The sequence below is a fragment of the Heteronotia binoei genome, chromosome 1 (assembly GCF_032191835.1).
Source record: "Heteronotia binoei isolate CCM8104 ecotype False Entrance Well chromosome 1, APGP_CSIRO_Hbin_v1, whole genome shotgun sequence".
Taxonomy (NCBI): Eukaryota; Metazoa; Chordata; class Lepidosauria; order Squamata; family Gekkonidae; genus Heteronotia; species Heteronotia binoei.
In genome coordinates, this window is record NC_083223.1 from 198,866,890 (window position 1) to 198,887,735 (window position 20,846).

Below are 20,846 nucleotides of genomic sequence, written 5' to 3' on the forward strand. Positions count from 1 at the left end.
TCTTTTTTTTTTTTACCGTTTCCTTGGGAATGGCCCCTGTTATATTATCCATTCTTATTAATGTAAGCACACTCACAACCACCAGTTCAATAAGACTTCTGGTTTTGGCAGCTCGCTATTGAAAGCGGCTCGGACCATCACGTCCTGAGCCGCTTTCAAATTGGTTCGTTGAGGGGTCGCCCCTCGAAGGACGACTTGACTCTGGGGCCCAGGAAGGGTCCCAGAAGGCAGGGGAATCAGAGCGGTGGATCGGGAATGTCAGCGGAGGCGGCTGCTTCCCGATCCCACTTTTCCCAAGCCTCATCACTCCGATCGCCATTTTTAAATGGCCAAAGAGTCAGTGAACAATTTTTTTTCCCTCTTCTTTCCTACACTCTACATTCTGGATCTTCAAGCAACTTCAAGATAAGTGATATGGATTCTTCTACTATTGTAAATGACTTCTACTATATCTTCTTTTGGATGTAAGTCTGAGAAGCAGGAATAAGGAGATTTGCAGACTTCAAGCGAGGCAAAAGACTCAAGGCTTGCAAAAGTTTCTGCCTATTTTGAATACTGGAATTACCTGCAGGAGACTACACCAATTTGTATTTTATACGAGACTTGATGTCTGAATTTAATTGACTTATTTCAAACCTTGTTGAAGGAGGATAAGGCTTTGGCTTTGGAGAAAGATGCTTATTGATAAGTATATATGGATGTGAAAGAGGTTTGGTTAAAAGACTCTTTGAAGCAGAAGCTGAAGCACTGAATGCTCAAACTGAACTTATAAGAACTTTAATTAATCTTTTAATCAACTTTTAAAAGCTGGTGGATACCTGATATTGCATTTGAGGATCTTTGGCTGTACAAAGAATATTTTTATAAATTTGTAATGTGGATTTAGTTATATTATGGTGGATCTTACGGAGAGCTTTACAACTTTAGTGCTCTGGATGGGAAGTGGATTCTGATCTAACGCTGTGGATACTATGGATATAATTTTTTGGATATAATTTTTGAGTTTGTTTTTATTTTTCCTTTTGCCCTTTGTTTACCTGTGGATTATTTTTTACCTGTGGTTGGATTATTTGGGGGGGGGGGGTCCTGCTGGGTTTCTTTCTCTTTTTTGGTTTGGATTATTGTTTTATTGTTCAATGTTGGTTCTCATTTTGAGGATTATAAATAGGGTATTCAGCCCTGGATTACAAATCTATACTTGCCAGTGGCTGTGCTTAGAAGATATCCAGAAGATGAGGTGGAAAGCTGACTAATGTTATTTGAACTAACATTGATGGAAGCCACTGTACAGTGAACTGCTGTGTTTTGTTTTCTCTACTGAATATCTACTGTGGTGAACGTTCTGCTTATTATTATTTTGAATACTGTCTTGACTAGCATAAATTGTTGAGAGGAGTTAGAAGGTTGTTTTCTTTTAGAACTATTTTGTAATAAGAGTATTGCTTGGAGAAGATGATTCATCTGCGGCTTCCAGTTTTGGTCATGGAGGATTGAGCTGCTCTTTAGCAGACGGGCAAATCAGAACCTCTGTTCTGGGCAGAGAAGGTGTCTTCAACACCTGCTGCCTACCCCTTTTAGGTAGGGAGGAGGCAAAGCAAAGCATGTGAAGTTCTGAGGGGATTTACTTTGGCTGACGAGGAAATCCAGTGGGGTTTCTCTTTGGCTTTGAAGGGGAAGGACTCCATTCTATCATCTACAGAGGATCTCTGAGGCCATTAAATTAGCTTAAATCCACCAAGATACAAAGCTTCTATGAGACTGATGTGGTGGTAACATTTGTGACAAGAGACATGGTGGGAAGAATTGTTAGTAAACAATTTAAAAGCCCACTGGAGGTGGATGGCAGCAAAGTAAGAGTTATGAAAGAACTGCCAAGGAAAGTCATCAGTGACAGGAGACTCTACAAAAGGTTGACAGAAAAGCTGAGAAAAAAAGAAATAAGATACAGATGGGAACTTCCAGAGGGTTTGAGTTTTGAATTCAAAGGATGGAGATTTATTATCACAACCATTCAGCAAATGACAAACTTTGAGCATAAAGACTTTGGGGAACTAGATCAAGAATAAAAACCATTATGGATTACAAATTAATATCTTGGAATATAAATGGACTTAACTCACCACAAAAAAGAAGGGCAACTTTTCACTGGATTTGGAAACAAAAATGTAACATAATTTGTTTGCAAGAAGTACACATCAAACAAACGGATTACAAATTTTTAAGGAATAAACAACTTGGTGTGGAATTTTTTTCATTGGCTAAGGAGAAAAAAAGAGGTGTAGTTTTTTATATCGAACAAAGACTTGACCCGAAATTAATTTTTAAAGATGATGATGGCAGATATATTGCAGTAGAAGCGACACTGAATTATAAAAGAACTTTGTTGCTGGGAGTATATGCTCCATACGGAACAAAAGACTCTTTTTTTAAAGATATAATGCAACAATTGGACCAAGTTGTGCACGATCAAATTATGATAATGGGAGACTTTAATGGAACAGTGAAAAATACTCTGGACAGAACTGGGGAAAAAATAACAAAGAGAAACTACCAAAATCATTTTTTGAATTGGTAAAACAAGAGAGTTTTGAGGATTTATGGAGGGAATTAAACCCTAAAGAATGGGATTATACTTACTTCTCGGCAAGGCACAACTCTTTTCAAGAATTGACATGATTTGGGCCACAAAAGATCTTGGACTTTTAACGAAGAAAATAGAGATACTTCCTAAAATAAGAGCAGACCATAATCCAATATTGCGGTCTGCAAAATCAGGGGAAAAGATTCTAAGGTGGCGGATAAATGAGGATTTGCTACAGAAACAGGAAATAGTGGTTCTCTGAAAAAGGAAACTAAATGCTTCTTCCAAATAAATGAAAAAGAAGATACCCAGTTTCGAATTGTGTGGGACGCATATAAAGCAGTAATAAGGGGCATTTTGATCACATTGAACAACAAGGATAAAAGAGCCAAAAATAAACAAATGATGGACATTCAGAAAGAATTTGGCAAAAGAGAAAGAGCTTAAAAATGACCTGGGAAAAAGAAGATTATAAGAGAAATTACAGTACTACAAAGCCAACTAAGCCATTTGCTGAATAAAGAATTGGAATGGAATTTAAAAAGACTACAGCAGAAATCTTTTGAAGGTGCGAATAAACCCGGAAAATATCTTGCATGGCAAATGAAAAAAAGGGAGAATAAAGTAATTAACAAAATTGTATATGGAATAAAAGACATTGTTGACCTTGAAGGCACTAAAAGGGAATTTTACAAATATTATGCCAAGCTGTTTAAAAGCCAAAGTGTAGATAGAAAAAGAATTGATGAGTATCTACAGAAAATTAAGGTCAACTCATTAACAAAAAATATGGAGAATTTGTTGAATAAACCAATTGAGAGAGGAGAAATAGAAGAGGCAATCAACTTAATGAAATTAGAAAAAGCACCTGGTCCAGATGGCTTCACGGTAAAATTTTATAAAGTTCTCACTGAGACGCTATTACCAAAACTTCAGATATTGATGAATACTATAAGATTAGATGGGAAAGTTCCTAGTACATGGGAAGAAGCAGTAATTTCTTTGATACCAAAAGAGGACAGAGATACCACAAATGTGAAAAATTACAGACCAATGTCATTACTAAACAATGACTATAAAATATACACAAGGATCTTAGCAGAATGCCTTAAATAGCATCTGAACAGTTTCATTAAAGAAGAACAAGCAGGATTTCTCCCCAAGAGACAAATCAGAGATGACATAAGAACAGTTATAGATATTATTGAATATTATGAGAAACATCCTGAAAAAGATGTAGCATTATTTTTTGCAGATGCAGAGAAAGCATTTGATAATGTGCATTGGGACTTTATGTTTGCAGTGATCGAGAAATTGAGATTGGGAGAAAGCTTCATTAGAATGGTAAAGGCGATATATTCTGAACAATCAGCAAGGCTTTTCATTAATGCAGACTTTACAGAAAAAAATGATAATAAATAAAGGAACAAGACAAGAGGGCAACCTGATATTTATAATGACTTTAGAGGTTTTGTTAATTCAAATCCAAGACGATAAAGAGATAGAGGGGCTAAAAATGAAAGGTTTTTCCTACAAATACAGAGCATTTGCAGATGACGTGATGTTTATAAACGAAAATCCCACCCATGTAACACCATTGCTGCTTCGTAAGATACACGAATATGGAGAATTGCCAGGCTTCTATATAAATAAAGAAAAATAAAAAAAATTGTGTAAAAATATGCTAAAGAGTAAACAGGAGAACTACAGAGATTAACAGAGTGTGAAATTACCTCAAAAGTAAAATACTTAGGTATAGAAATAACAGCAAAAAATATTGATTTGTATAAAAACAGTTATGAAAAACTCTGGCGTAAGATCGATGGAGATATGATTAAATGGAACAAATTGAACCTATCTATGTTGGGCAGAATCTCTGCAATTAAGATGAATGTTTTACCGAGAATTATGTTCCTGTTTCAAACAATTCCAACAGTGAAAGACAATAAACAATTTGATAGATGGCAAAGGAAACTTTCAGAATTTGTATGGGCTGGGAAAAAACCAAGAATTAAAATGAAAATTCTGACTGATGTGAAAGAAAGAGGTGGATTCCAGCTGTCTAACTTAAAGCTGTACCATGATGCAGTTTGCCTGGTGTGGATTAAGGAATGGATGACATTATCAAATAGAAAGTTATTGACATTAGAAGGACATGGAAATGTCTTTGGATGGCATGCTTATATGTACTATGGGAAAAATAACATGGATGGTTTCTTCTCATATCGCTATATCAGAAATAATCTGTTAAATACCTGGTCTAAATATAAAAGATATGGTGATGAGAGGAAACCGCTTTGGATCGTACCAACAGAAGTAATAAAATTGTATTCAGATATTAAAGAAGAGAAGTGGTTAACATATAAACAACTTTTAAAGATCCAAGAAAAAAAGGTGGAATTAAAAACAGCTGAAGAAATACAATATAAATATAATTGGTTTCAATTGCAACAAATAAAGAGCTTGCTTGAACAGGATATTAAGAACTATGGAATAAGACAAGAACAAACAGAAATGGAGAGAATGCTATTTGGAGAAAGTGAAAAGCTGACCTCAAGGACATATAAACTATTATTGAAATGGTCTACGGAAGATGAAGTAGTTAAATCACAAATGATAAAATGGGTGATAAATATAAATAAGGAAATACAGATGGAGTTGTGGGAACACCTATGGAAGAATTCTATGAAGATTTCTACATGTTATAACATTAAAGAAAATTGCTTTAAAATGCTATATAGATGGTACATGACACCTAAGAAATTGGCAAAAATGAACAATCAGTTGTCGGATAGAGGTTGTAAATGTCATGAAGGATCTTTTTACAATATGTGGTGGACTTGTGAAAAGGCGAAACAATTTTGGCAAATGATTCAGCAGGAGATCTCGAAAGTTTTGGGATATAATATTAAGAAAGCACCAGATATTTTCCTGTTGGGATTACAAATGGAAAAATTTCAAAAGCAAGATAGAACAATAATTTGGTATAAGCTTTCAGCTGCACGGACATTAAATGCGCATATGTGGAAACAAGACAAAGTACCAGAAGTATGGGAATGGACTCTGAAAGTTATGCATTGGAGTGAATTGGACAAACTTACAAGAATCTTAAAAGAACAAGATTTAGAGAAATTTAAAAACGACTGGGGAAAGTTTCAAAAATACATTGAAAAACAATGGAACATTAAAGGACATTTGGTAATCTTTGACAATGGTTAATTTTTAAAGAAACGATATATAGATTACAGTATAAAAGACATGATTATTGGATTATAATTTTTTTTCTTTTTCCCAATGATTAAGGGATTGTAACGTTTGAGTTTTTTCGGAGAAAGATTTTCTAATGGACAGAGCTTATTACCTTATAACAAATTAGATTAAATAGTAATAAGGGGACGTTTGCTAAGGGGACATGCACTGCTGGGGGTCACAAAAGGGGGTATGTGGAGAAAATGTTATATATGTGTATTAACATTTAATGACAAATGTTGATATGTTATTACAATACATTGTTTTAAACTGAAGATTATTCATCTGCCATAAACAGAACACAGAGCCTCAAAACAAACTTTGAAGAGGCCATTACTCTGGACAAGCATGATACAGCATGCCGGATGGAGTTGATCTGCTGCTTGCTGACTCTTAAGAGGCATCAGGTAGGACCTGGATCAGTGGTGTGAACTGATTGACTAAGTTGTAAGCGTATGTGGAAAAGTAGGCAAGGTAGTTGTTTATCTTGGAATTTGTGGTGGCCAGGGAGTAGATCTTGCACGCCACTGTGTCTAGTTTGCAGCCCTCACGATCCAGTGGGTAGGATGTCTTGAAGATTTAACCTTTGATGCCAAGTGAACAATTATAGAAATCAGTGCTGGATGGGACGCTAGGAACTTTAAATCTGGAACATGGACACTGTATAGGGAGTCAAAGCATTTCGAAGTCGGTGGGACGGAGGCAGGCTTATCCCAGGCCTCTCGTAGGCCTTCAAGGTGCACCGGCAACATGGGGAGGAGTGACCCTGCTGGAAAGTCTGACTGGACCAGGTCATGAACCACATTTGATATCTTTGGGGAGTCAGATGGGAGTGTGGCATTAAGGGTCTCCACCATGGTTGTGATCAGGTTGAGGTAAGCCTTGAAGCCATCTGAAGGCGAGAGTCGGCTTGGTTTGGTGGTGTCTGAACCTGGGGAACCCAGTGACAGGGGCTGCTCTGAGTCCAAGCGTACCTCATCGGAGTCGAACTCATCTGGGTTCCAAGGGGGCATACGAGGATTGGAAGGGTCCGCCTCTGTTTCTGATATCGGACGAGTTGGAGTCAGTGGGGCTTGTAGGGGCGATCTGGGAAGCAGCGGGGCTGCAGTAGAAGCCATAGCTATAGCAGTGGAAACTGTTGGCTGGCATTGCTGGTAGAGATTCTGCTGATACTCTCGGATCCGAGGATGTATGGTATCGAAATCTCAGGCTCGATGCGGCACGGGTTCGAAATCTTGGGCTCGGTAGTACCTTGAATCTAGGTCACGGATCCGATCATAGAGGGCACGATACCAAGGACATCTATATCCACCGTCTAAGGGCAATTTTGAGTAATGTCTGAGAGTCCTATGGGATCTGGGCGATGGCGATTGGGATGCAGAGGAATAACTGCCTCGTCGCCCATGGTGATAGTACTCCTGTAGTCTCAGTACCTGTCAAACAGTGAGCTGAGAGGAGACCTGTGTCGACAACTCCCTGTTCAAGGGAGAAACCTCGATGTCCTTGAATGCCTCAGAGCAGAGCAGGTTATGAGGTTGGGCCTGAGGTTCAGGTTCGCGGATATCCAAAGGAACAGTGCTGTGGACCGAAGGTGATCTGGAAGGTATCAGGATGATATCCAGTGGAACAGTGGGTGACATGTCGGTGATGACGTCGTTTGGAGCCAAGAGCTCAGATGGTAGGAAGAGCTGTGTTGACAAAGTCAAAGCCAACATTTGGGGCGGATTCGAGGGCTGGGTTGAAGTCAAGGTCAGAGATGATAAGGTAACAGTCACCGTCGGAGTTGATTTTGATACAGCAGTCGTCGGAGTCAATTTGGTTGTGGAGGTTGTCGGAGCCGATTTGGGAGGCGGAGTCGAGATGGTTGTTGGTTTGGATGCTGAGGCAGATGGTTCCTGCGCTTTTTTGGGAGTCGGAGCCAATGACTCGGAGTGGTGTTGAGACTTTTTAGAGGACTTATGTCCGGTCTCAGAGTGGCGGGAAGCTCCCTTGTCGGGCTTATGCTTTCTCAGTGACTGAACAGCAGCCGACACAGCCGAATCTCCCACTCTTTCTGGGGGAGGCGGCAGAGAAGTCGATGTAGGCATCGCTCAGAGGGATTTTTCAAGGAGAAAGCTCTTCAGTCTTGCTGCTCGGTTTTTTCGCGCCTGTTTCCCGAAGTTTGCACAGTGAGTGCAGGATTCAACTCTATAGGCTTCTCCCAGGCAGAACAAGCAGTGGGAATGTCCATGGGTCGTGGGGATTTTAGTCCCACACCTCTGGCACTTTTTGAAAGTTGTTTTCCCTTCCATACGCTCCGGACAAGGGAGGGGAGGAAGGGGTGGTGGTAAGAAGGGACGGAAAGCGCAGTAACAGGGCCTCTTTATATATATATATATATATATATATATATATATATATATATATATATATATATATATATATGGACGAAAGAAGATGAAAAGAGAATAAAGACAGATACAGAGAAAAAACTACAAAATACGATACCACATGAAACAAAGGAGGAAAGACGAGCCAAGGAGAAGAATGCAGCGAGGTAGGTGTTGTCCGGACAGGTTAGGAAGAAACTGAGTGGGAGGTGTGGCTTCCGGTTGCTCCAGGCATGCGCAGTCAATGCCTGCTCTCCGGAGCGAAACGGAAATCGCACTAAGAAAGACGCTCCTAGCTAGCTATTGGAGTCTCTGAGGTATGGATCTGTTGCCGAAGGCAAGACCCCATGTGTGGGACTGCACAGAGATCACGATGAAGATCTGGTGTAGCCCAAATGAGGCCAAGAAAGAGCCAGGAATCACATGCTTTCCTGATAGCAGAGCCAATAAAAGGAGGGAGGAACAGAAAGGAACACATGTCGCAGGCAGTAAAGAGGAGGAGATGGAATTGAAAGAGATCTGAGTGAGCCTCCTGTCAGAATTCACAGAAGAAGAGGCTCACTCTGACAAAAGACTGCTGGCTAAAGAGATGAATATTTTGTTCAGAATTTGTTCCTCAGCTACGGGTGTGAAATCAAAACCCAATAAAAGCCTCCATGGCAATACTTGAGTTGGGAACAATCTACTATCTAAGTGGCTGAAGAATTTTGCTAGTTCATCTCTCTACCCTGCCTTTACCACTTCTCAGTGAGAAAAAACCGCCTCAGCTCTGTGATTTCTGGATGACCTTTTGGCATCTTCTTTTTGCTGTCATGTTGCAGTGAATTTCTGGCAACCCCATCGGAGGTGATTTAAAGGAGAAGAGATTGGATTTATACCCCACCCTTCACTATCCAAAGGAGTCTTAGAGAGCGGCTTACCATCTCCTTCCCCTTCCCACAACAGACACCCTATGAGGTAGGTGGGGCTGAGAGAGCTCTTGAGAGAACCTTTCAAGAACTGTGGCCCAAGGCCACCCAAGCAGGTGCACGTGAAGGAGTTAGGAATCAAACCTGGTTCTCCCAGATTATTGTCCGTGCACTTAACCACTACACCAAACTAGTACCGATTTCTCAGTAAACTTACGCCGCTCTCACTCTCCTCTTCTCCATGCGGTTGCTGCTGGATTTCGCACAAACTGCCCCAGACCAGCGAGTTGCTCCATGTCTCTTCAAGTTCTCTCTGCAGCAGGCAGGATCCTCTGAAAACTGATTTCTGTCTGCTGCGGAGAGAACTTGAAAAGGGGCGGGGCAGCTCACCAACTGGGGCAGCTTGTGTGAAATCCAGCAGCAGCAGCCCCGCAGGGAAAAGGAGCAATGGGACCTGAACAAGGTGAGTGGGAACTCAGTCCGGCTCTCTATTGCTATTGCCTGCCTGTCCGTAGCAATGCTGACTTCCCTGGGTGGTCTCCCATCCACATCCTAACAAGGACTGATCCCACTTGTTTCTAAGAGCTGAAGAGATCAGGCCAGGTCATGGAAGCATTTTCATGAGGATCATCCAAAGCTGATGATTATTGCAAAGCTGTTCAGTGCTGCTGTGCTGAATGGGAAATGTGGGGGATGGTGCCTAGATAGTTCACGGACATTAGTGTAGGAACACTTTTTGAAATGAATGCAACCATTTGACCATTGTTCTCTGCTTCCTTATGTACTACGACTTCCTGGTTTTACATGTAAATGAAAATTGTTATGAAGTCCAGCTATCAGCTACTAGTTCAGTTGTTAAAATGTGACTATGATTTGTTTATAAGTGAAGTAGTAAACTTAATAGTCACAATGAAAAACTGCTGCCAAACCTTATCATTATTTCGAAAAGGAGGCTTAATTTCATTGCACTTCCTTGGTGTCATCTGAGTCTCAAAGTGCACCAGCCGATACGGTTTTGAATTCAAGAAAGTGGTGATCCAGCGTGCTGCATCATCCCCACAGTCCCGTCCTTCAACATCAAGCCCAAAGACCCTGGCAGAGGTTACAAAACAGATGTTACATTTACAGTCTTGGATTGATTTAATAAAATAACATATTCCATTGTCTAACTGATAATGATAAGCATTATTCAGGATGTCATAACCTGCCTCTTGTCCCAGGGGGTTGCTTTCCCAAGACCTTGTTACATTGTGAATACTACAGCAGAAATAGGACCTAAAAATGGTCCTACAGAAATTGTAGCTCTTGATACCTTCAATGAATGTAGCAAAACTATTTGCTCAAACAGCTGTGGAGGACCATAAAGATTACTTGGAGTTGCTTGACTGTCAGCCAAATCATTTTAGCATGGTACAGTCCTGAACTTATTGATTCAGTGGTATGCACTGAATCCTCAGGAAAGAAGACATCTGATGGCTGGAACATGTGCCCAAATCACAGGTCACAATCGACTTCTCAAGCCATTTTTGGAAGGCTTTCAGTTACATAAAAGGTCATGACCTGGGTATATGAATCAGTCCAATGATTACTACCACAGCATAATTACTGCTGACTTTGTAAATATGATCATGGTCTTAAAAAAAAGGTTGAATTGGCCTTCATTTCTGTGAATTTCATTACACCAGCCCAAAGACTTCTGTATTCAACAGGCTTGTAGTTATCCCAAAGTAGTATTAATGAATCACCACCTAACAGTCAACTGTAACAATCTCAAATTCCCACTGCCTTGAGAAACAAAAGAGTGACAGAAGTTATGTTAGTCACTCAATGAGCTTTCTTCCATGTAAGCATATTTGACTACATATTCAGAGAAACTTCCTCAAGGTAAGAAATGTTTTAACAATGGAACAGACTCCCAGAAGGGTGTGGAGGGGTCTTCTCCTTCAGTAGAAGTTTTTAAACAATGGCTACATAGCCATTTATTGGTGATGCTGTGTTTGCAACCAAACTCTTCTTTACTGTGATATTCTCTAGTGGAAATAGTGTACACCATGAGCCATGGAGGGTTAGAGTTGAGACGGGCCTTGGATGTCATCTAGTTCAACTCTGCTGGTTGAGGCTAGGCAGATGTCTTTTGGGTCAGGAACTACCAGAAGGTGTTGGTCTAATTAGTGCAAGGCCCATTGGGGCACATACGGGGAAAAGTGGTCCCACAGGTATGTTGCTCCCTGACCACTAAGGGTCTTAACGGTTAAAACCAATACCTTATTCTGCTGTTTCAGACCAACTCAGCTATCCACCTGAACCTGTCCTCTCTTTCCTGATTCCCTATCTATAGTCTCTCTGTAGCTCCATTTCTCAGTTTATCCCCTCTTTGTCTCTTCCAACGAAAAGGCTTTTTCCTTGCGGCGTTGGATAGTAAGAGAACACAACTTATACCAGCAAAAGGAGTCTCAGACACAATCTACATAACAACAAAGGTGCATTAAAGGTTACCAACTTTGGCAGACCTGTAAACAGTTAAACACAAAGCTATGTAATACCTTATTTACCCCATATTTAATGTATTTACTTCGTTTTTATACCCGTTTTCTTATCAGTGGAGAACAAAAGTGGAATATAACATTCTCCACTTCTCCCATTTATCCTCACAACAATCCTGTGAGGTGGGTTAGGCTGAAAGTGTAATTGGCCCCATATCACCCAGCAAGTTTCCATGGCAGAATGGGATTCCAGTCTGGGTCTTCCAAGTCTGACACAAACAACTTAGCTCACCAACATTTACAGGAGTCTAAATACTTACAATAAAGAACTTGTTTCTCTTGAGAGCTTTTAACACATTTGTTGTCTGACATGTTTATCATGCAATTCAGGCAAGGAAAAAGCAGTAAATGGAAAGAACATCTTGAACAGTTCAATTTTATTTTAAAAAACAGCAGTGAATTTAGCACCTGCAATTCTTGACTGGATTCTCTTTATGGAGCTTGACAGGAATGGTCAATTCTTTCATCTCTGGAGCATTCAGGATCAAGTGACCATTTTCACAAGCTACGGAAATCAAAACCAGTTGTGGTTCCTGCCGAGCTGTGACCATGTGTCCATCTTCTCTAATCACAAGCCAAAACCTACAGTTTGATATGGAAAGCACATTAGTTTTTTACGCTTGCCTCTCAACTGCTAATTGGGATAGAAGAAAATAGCTAAATATATTACTATACCAAGTCTCCTAATTCGTAAATCAAGCTCTTTGTGATGTAAGGGCATTAGAATGCCAGAGTACCAATGAATGGAGTCCTGATATATTGTCATCACTGAAACCCAATTTTCCAAAACAGATTTCAAAATTAAAAATTCAGATTCTTGGAATGCTAATTTTGATATCCAACTTCAAATTTTAAATATAAAGAATGAAGCAAGAATCATCTCTCTTTTCCAATTGTTTTAGCTCTGCCTAACATCTGGATAACTTACATTCACCCAAATACACATTGTATTGGAAACCAGAGAGCAATATAATAGAACTGCCCCAAGCGCATCTCTGAAGAGATGGTATATACATTTTCAAAATAAATTCAAAATAAATAGTATGCCTGCCATTGGAATTAATATAGGAGTAACAAGCATTCACTAGAATGCAGTTGTGATGTTTACTATCAAATGGCAACCATCATTATTTTAGCTCTACATTCTCCCACATGCATGGTGGCATTTTAAAACCATAATTTCAGAGAGCTCTGAGAGAGAGCAAATAAGAAGGCTATAAGGGTGAGGATTGGCTTTCTAAACAGCTGGGGAAATTGCTGAGAATTTCTGAGTTTGTGTGATTGCTGAAAATTCTGAGTTTGTGGTTGCTGGGGAACTGCTGTTTGTTTGGTTTAAGTGGGCTAGAGGTGATTATTGCTGATTGACTGGCAGTGGCTGTGTTTCTGGGGCAGACTGAGGCCCCACCCTCTTTGCATTATTAAGCTGCACCTTGCCAGAGGCACGAGCCTTTGGCGTGAGCTCAAGGGCGAGAGCTAAAGGGCCCTTGGCCTGTGGCTCTTGGCCTGGGGGCTGTGTAAGAAGCCCAGGAAGGACCAGGAACCCAGATCCCTATTTTCCTTGTGTTCCCAATAAGGTAAGTAGACCCTCCAGAAGGAGAGCCACATAAACACAACAGGATTAAAGGGGGACTGTATATTTTAAAAAGCTATCATGAAGGTAGAATGCCAGCAGGGGGGTGGGGGCTTTCCAGTGTTTTGCACTGAGTATCACATGTATGACTATCTGTCCACAGGACAGAAGTATTAGGTGTGTGCTCAATGCAAGGAGCTCCTGGTCCTCAGGGAATGAGTTTGTACACTTGAGGCCAAGGTGGCAGACCTGGAGAAGCAGAGACAGCCAGGCACTCGGAGAAGACTCTCAGGAATGTGTTAGATGAGCCCCACTCTGAACATGGCAGCCTTGTTGCTGCCAGGGAGCATGAGGGTCGAGAGGGAACAGGGCACCGTGCTGAGGACAAGGGGAATGCGCCCTCAGAAGGAACCTCTTCTTCAGTTGGTGAGTGGGTATCCTTTCGCACCAAGGAACCATCCCTGGGCAGGGAGGGGGGGGGGTCTTGGTAGTTGGTGATTCGATCCTTAGGCAATTAGACAGCTGAGTCGCAAAACCGTGTACTGACCGTATGGTGACTTGCCTGCCTGGTGTGAAGGTAGTGGACATTATGCGTGTTGTAGATAGGCTGATAGACAGTGCTGGGGAGGAGCCAGTGGTCGTGGTGCATGTTGGCACCAATGATGTGGGGAAATGCAGTTGTGAGGTCCTGGAGGAAAAATTTAGGCTGCTAGGCTGGAAACATAAGGCCAGAACCTCCAAGGTAGCCTTCTCAGAAGGGCTACCTGTTCCACATGCAGGGCTGGAGAGACAGGCACAAATTAGAAGTCTCAATGTGTGGATGAGACGATGATGTAGGGAGGAAGTGTTTAAGTTTGTTAGGCGCTGGGATGCTTTCTGAAACAAGCAGGAACTGTACAAAAGAGATGGTCTCCACTTGTCCCCAGAAGGAACCAGGCTGTTGGTGCTTAAAATTAAAAGGTGGAGAGCAGTTTTTAAACTAAATCTTGGAAGAAAGCTGACAGGAGATTAAATGTCTCTGGTTCGGGAGGACTCATCTCAAAGAGATGAAGGGTTAGCTATTACTTTTCTACCAGGTAATGGATCAGAGTTGTCCACTGAGATGGTGACAAACAGTATAAACTGTCTGCCAAAGTCTCAAGGCAGCAGGAAGAAGGTTGCAGGCCTAACTTGCCTGGGAAATTATAGATGTTTGTATACAAATGCTAGAAGTGTTCGAAGTAAAATTGGAGAATTGGAATGTTTAGTGTTGGGGGAAAACATAGGCATTGTGGGAATTTCAGAAACTTGGTGGAATGAGGAGAATCAGTGGGACACGGTGATTCCTGGATATAAGTTGTATCAGAAGGATAGAGAGGGAAGGGTTGGAGGTGGAAGGGTTGGAGGCTCTGTATGTCAGAGAGGGTATACGGTCCAGTAAGACTGAGGTCAGAGAATTAGATTCCCTTCTAGAAATGCTTTGGGTCGAAACAGAGGACCCAAAAGGAAATTTAACTATGGGAGTTTGTTATTGCCCACCAAATCAAAATATAGAAGACGATTATAATATGATGGAAGGATTAAAGATCGCGGCTAAACGTAAAAACTGTGTCTTAATATGTGATTTTAACTACCCACAGATTGATTGAGTAATATGTGTTCTGCTCAAGAGAAAGAGATTGAGTTTCTAGATGCTCTCAATGACTGTGCTATGGAGCAGATGGTCACAGAACCTACCAGGGGTGGGGCGATCCTGGATTTGGTCCTAAGTAATGCCCAAGACCTGGTGAGAGATGCAAAAGTGATTGCACTGCTTGGGAGCAGTGACCATAACGTTATTGATTTCACCATTTGTATAAACAGGGAGTTGCCCCAAAAGACCAGCACAACCACGTTTAACTTTAAAAGGGGTAAATTCTCTGAGATGAGGAGGCATGTGAAGAGGAAACTGAAAGGAAAGGTAAATTCAGTCAAAACCCTTGGGGAAGTTCGGAGGCTATTTAAAACTAGCTCAGATAAAATACATACCACAAGTTAGGAAAGGCACAAATAGGTATAAGAAAAGGCCTGCATGGTTAACAAACAAAGTTACGGAAGCTGTAAAAGGTAAAAAGGATTCCTTTAAGCGGTGGAAAGCTAGTCCAAGTGAGATTAATAAAAGGGAATACAGGCTGTGGCAAATAACATGCAAGACTGTGATCAGGCAGGCAAAAAGGAACTATGAGGAGCATATTGCAAAAAACATAAAGACCAACAATAAAAATTTCTTCAAATATATTAGAAGCAGGAAACCAGCCAGGGAGGCAGTGGGGCCCTTGGATGACCAAGGGGTCAAAGGATTACTGAAGGAGGATAGGGAAATGGCTGAGAAGCTGAACGCATTTTTTGCCTCTGTCTTCACTGTGGAAGATGAGAAGTGTTTGCCCACTCCAGAACCAGTAATTTGAGAAGGGGTGCTGAAAGACCTGAGTCAGATTGAGGTGACAAGAGAGGAGGTCCTACAACTGATACATGCATTAAAAACTAATAAGACACCAGGTCCAGATAGCATACATCCAAGAGTTCTGAAAAAAGTCAAAGATGAACTTGTGGATCTCCTGACAAAAATATGTAATCTTTCATTGAAATCTGCCTCTGTTCCTGAGGACTGGAAGGTAGCAAATGTCACCCCCATCTTTAAAAAGGTTTCCAGAGGAGATCCGGGAAATTACAGGCCAGTCAGTCTAACTTCAATACTGGGAAAGTTGGTAGAAACCATTATCAAGGACAGAATGAGTAGGCACATTGATGAACACAAGTTATTGAGGAAGACTCAGCATGGGTTCTGTAAAGGAAGATCTTTCCTCACTAACCTGTTACAGTTCTTTGAGGGGGTGAACAAGCATATGGACAAAGGGGACCCAATAGATGTTGTTTACCTTGACTTCCAGAAAGCTTTTGATAAAGTTCCTCATCAAAGGCTCCTTAGTAAGCTCGAGAGTCATGGAGTAAAAGGACAAGTCCTCTTGCGGATCAAAAACTGGCTAATTAATAGGAAACAGATAATGTGTATAAATGGGCAATCTTCGCAGTGGAAGATGGTGAGCAGTGGGGTGCCACAGGGCTCAGTACTGGGACCCATGCTCTTTAACCTGTTCATAAATTATTTGGAGTTCAGAGGAAGCAGTGAAGTGGCCAAGTTTGCAGATGACACTAAATTGTTCAGGGTGGTAAGAACCAGAGAGGATTGTGAGGCACTTCAAAGGGATCTGTTGAGGATTGGGTGAGTGGGCATCAATGTGGCAGATGAGGTTCTATGTGGCCAAGTGCAAAGTAATACATATTGGGGCCAAAAATCCCAGCTACAAATACAAGTTGATGGGGTATGAACTGGCAGAGACTGACCAAGAGAGAGATCTTGGGGTCATGGTAGATAACTCATTGAAAATGTCAACACAGTGTTCAATTGCAATAAAAAAGCCAACGCCATTCTGGGAATTATTAGGAAGGGAATTGATAACCAATCAGTCAGTATCATAATGCCCCTGTATAAATCGATGGTGCGGTCTCATTTGGAATACTGTGTACAAGTCTGGTCACTGCACCTGAAAAGGATATTATAGCATTGGGAAAAGTCCAGAAAAGGGCAACTAGAATGATTAAAGGGTTGGAACACTTTCCCTATGATGAAAGGTTAAAACGCTTGGGGCTCTTTAGCTTGGAGAAATGTCGACTGCAGGGTAACATGATAGAGGTTTACAAGATTATGCATGGGATGGAGAATGTAGAGAAATAAGTACTTTTCTACCTTTCTCACCATACAAGAACTCGTGGGCATTCAATGAAATTGCTGAGCAGTAGAGTTAGAACATATAAACGGAAGTACTTCTTCATCCAAAGGGTGATTAACATGTGGAATTCACTGCCACAGGAGGTGGTGGCGACTACAAGCATAGCCAGCTTCAAGAGGGGTTTGGATAAAAATATGGAGCAGAGGTCCATCAGTGGCTATTAGCACAGCATATTATTGGAACTGTCTGGGGCAGTGATGCTCTGTATTCCTGGTGCTGGGGAGAGGGTCAAAGTGGAAGGGCTTCTAGCCCCACTTGTGAACCTCCTTTTTTTTTGGCCACTGTGTGACACAGAGTGTTGCACTAGGATGGGCCATTGGCCTGATCCAACATGGCTTCTCTTTTGTTCTTATAGGAGGTGTCACTCTGGCAAACCTACCCACAACTACAGCACAGGAGTGCATTTATGAAATGGCAGTGGAGTACATTCAAATGTTATAGAACTGTTTCTGTACATTCTTTCCAGATGCCAGCAACTGATCCGGATGGTTCTTGGCTCAGTCATTTCTCCTGTAATGAAAATTCTCTGTGAAATTTTTTCAGCACACTGACACCTGGGTCTTGTAGTAGAATTCTGCTCTAGCATTCTGCCTTATTGGATGTTGATATATTTCACTGAGCTGTGTAGAAAAATGGGCGTTTAGGACGTACATCAGATCATCGCCACAGCACTGGAGAAGGAAGGGTGAACACTCCCATTTCCCCAATAAAAAATGCTTCCACCTTGTATAATCCCCACCAGGGCCAGCCCTGCCACTAGGCAAACTGGGCAACTGCCTATGATGCTGGCCTTCTGGGTGCGCCAAATTGGGTGCCCCCCACGTGGCTCAGTTACATCACACTGCCACCCTGCCTGGCCTCCTCTCCCAGTTCCCCCCGCATGGGCCTCTCAGAGTCTTCGAGAGGCAAGGGCACCAAGGCTTTCTCCCTGCTTTTGCACCCCTGGGGCAACCTGATCCCTCCACAGGATAGAATGGAGGGATTGGAGGAATTGGGCTACTACTGCTGCATGACACTACAGAAAAGGTTTTAAACTTTAAACCCTTCTCTGGGGTCACACCACAGCAGCGGCCCAATCTCTTCCTTCTATCCTGTGGACCAACAGGATAGAAGTGAGAGATCTGGCCGCAGCAACCTCAGAGAAGGGGGAGGCACAAGTTGTTAGCTTTGCCTAGGGTGCCAAAGGGTCTAGGGCCGGCTCTGAGCCCCACAAGGGGGGAAAGCAGGCATTGCTAAGAATTTTCTTGCTGCTAAAGCTGTTGGTGGGGGTACTTTCAATAGAAGAAACGGGATGAAGAAAAGGTTTACAATAGCTTCCAGCATTCAACGGTCCCAATCCATTATCCCCTTCCCCAATGCACACAGAATCTGACCAGTCCCCCCCCCCCCAGCTACACTAGTCACTGGGCTTTTCAACTGCAGAATGAATTGTATAATCTGACTTTTAGACTGCAGGTCAAAAATCACATTGCTGAAAACTACCCTATGATAAAAACTCCCACAGAGGGAAAATCAAGACAGCAGACCAACAGCTAGCCTTTGTCTCTTTTGGTGGTGATTTTCAAGAAGTTTCTTCTGTAGAGCACCATTTAGTCACATTTGCCTAAAATGCACAATCAATTCTGCCATCTTATTCACTCTCCCCTTTTGCCTTAGTTGTAGACCAAGACTAAAAGATTATCCTCCCTCCCTCATATGAAGAGTTCAAGGACCTCTCTGCTTTCTCAGTAGGTGGCAGTCATCATGAGTGAGGCAAGTTGAGATGGTCTTGTGGTCACCATATGTCCAGTGTGGATCCAATTCTGCCAGGTTGCTCAAGTGTTCAAATATTTGTTCTCCTTGGAAGGCTCCAGATAATACTGGTGGCGCAGCATTCACATGATCACTTTTAGGGGGAAACAACAACACAGCACCAAATGCTGTAGCTGTCACAGAAAGGATGATGAGCTTGGGCCCTGAATTTGCAGAACTGGTCAAAGGTCATAAGAATGACACCCCCACAACATCCACAACCAATCTCTGTCAAATCAAAGCACAGTAGACTGTCCAGGAAAAGGAAAGGTTCCCTGTACAAGCACCAGTCGTTTCCGACTCTGGGGTGACATTGCTTTCACAACATTTTCACGGCAGACTTTTTACAGGGTGGTTTGCCACTGCCTTCCCCAGGATGGAAGGCTGAGTCAACCTCGAGCCAGCTACCTGAAAGCCCAACTTCCGCCGGGGATCGAACTCAGAGCAGAGCTTAGGACTGCAGTACTGCAGCTTGTCCAATGTTCTCTCTAATTCGCTCCCCCCCCCCCCCAGTGGAGCAGTTCACATCCTGAGGGGAATATAACTGCTGTAATCTTCAAGTGGGCAATGGAAAATTCAAACCCTGCGCAGCTCCAGATTGCTGCTGAGCGGAGGTTTCTGTGTTAATGAGTGGCCACTCACAGCTTAGAGGGAACACAGAGCATAACCTACGCGCCTAGGCTCCATGATGCACGTGTTCCGCTTCAAAGGTCCGACCAAGCAAATTCGATCCCCACCCCGGCATTCATTGAACGCACGTAGTCTTATATATCGGGCTGCCCACCCAGTTTGAAAACAGCTCCCCCCACCTCCAAACCACACTCCTCCTCTTCCTTCTTATTAGTTTTCGACTGGCAAGCCAGCCTCTCCGGCGCAAGCCGCCATTGCTTGATACCTCCCTCCCTCCCTCGAGTTTTGCAATGAACGCGTCACGCCCGCACGCACAATTCCCACGACCGCGTCCGTTTCTGTACCTGTCCCGCAGGTCCCCTTTGCGGAGGCCCATCTCCGTCACCTCGGCGTCTTCCACAGACACCCTCTGGCATGACTTGACAGGGTAGATGTAAAGCCCCGTCACCGTCCCCACCTGCACTAAACTTCGATGAGCCCGCCGCCGACGCCAAGCCGCGGCCACCCCCAGCGCCAAAGTGGCACCTGCGACGCACAGCCAAGCGACCCGCGAGAGGGATAGCCCGGGCAGCCCCATATGCATGGCTATTACGGGAACTGTAAGCAGCTGGAGAGGAGGCGAGTCTTGGCAGAGGCAGCTTCCTCCTGCCGCCGACTGTGTTGCTGCTTGTTTCTCCTTACAACCTCCGGTTTGGGACTGGCGCTAGATACCAATAGCGGCTCCGCGTCTCTCTGAAAGCTTATCGTTGTAAGCACACATCTACAACGGCAGCTACAACAGGGAGCACGCTCCTCTCTTTTGCAAAGCTTATCTGGAAATAAATACTCGGGAGATTTTTAACATTTTAAAAAGGCAGCAAACAAATCCATATATCGAGGATGGTGCGTGTATTTTAGTGCCATTCCCGTTCTTTTTCTTTGAAAAACCACTAGAACATGAATTCATTTGTTATACTTAGGAAAGCTTACTTTCGATAGGGGATGAAAACTACTGGGTTGTGCCAGAGCCTCACATGGGGGGTGGGGTGCGGAATGATTTTGAGGAAGGGGCAGAGATGGCTTCAGAAGGTGTTTTGCAGGCTTGAGGGAAATCAAGGGAGAAAGAATAGTCCATTTGAGGGGACCAGACAGGGGTCTTCAGAGGGCTGAGGTGATGAAGGAGCTTGTTATATTAGTCTTGGGGTAAGAGATGGAAGCTGAAATAACAGTATCCTTATTCTTGTTCCTACTCCAAAGACATCTCTCGCTCCCTGGCAGGTATCTCAGATATCAGTTCCTTCCCCTGGACTTCGATTCCCATGCCACTTTTCCAGGTTCCTTTGTGGAAATAAATGGAAGTATCCTGTAGACAGAGATTCCTTCTTCATCAATAAGTTAACATCCAGGTATGTGGACT

The 20,846-nt window shown here is 42.6% G+C and overlaps 1 protein-coding gene across 1 annotated transcript in view; it reads right to left on the reverse strand.

Moving 5' to 3' along the window:
- Nucleotides 1-20,140, reverse strand: part of LOC132576958 (mitochondrial amidoxime reducing component 2-like) — a 38,635-nt gene extending 18,495 nt beyond the window's left edge. Inside the window, exons 1-3 of the mRNA XM_060246292.1 lie at nucleotides 19,795-20,140; nucleotides 12,059-12,232; nucleotides 10,037-10,199 (exon numbers count right to left, since the gene is read on the reverse strand). Of these exons, the coding sequence (XP_060102275.1) occupies nucleotides 10,037-10,199; nucleotides 12,059-12,232; nucleotides 19,795-20,033 (576 nt within the window). The 5' untranslated portion in view covers nucleotides 20,034-20,140. The remainder of the gene's footprint in view (nucleotides 1-10,036; nucleotides 10,200-12,058; nucleotides 12,233-19,794) is intronic.
- Nucleotides 20,141-20,846: the final 706 nt, after the last annotated feature.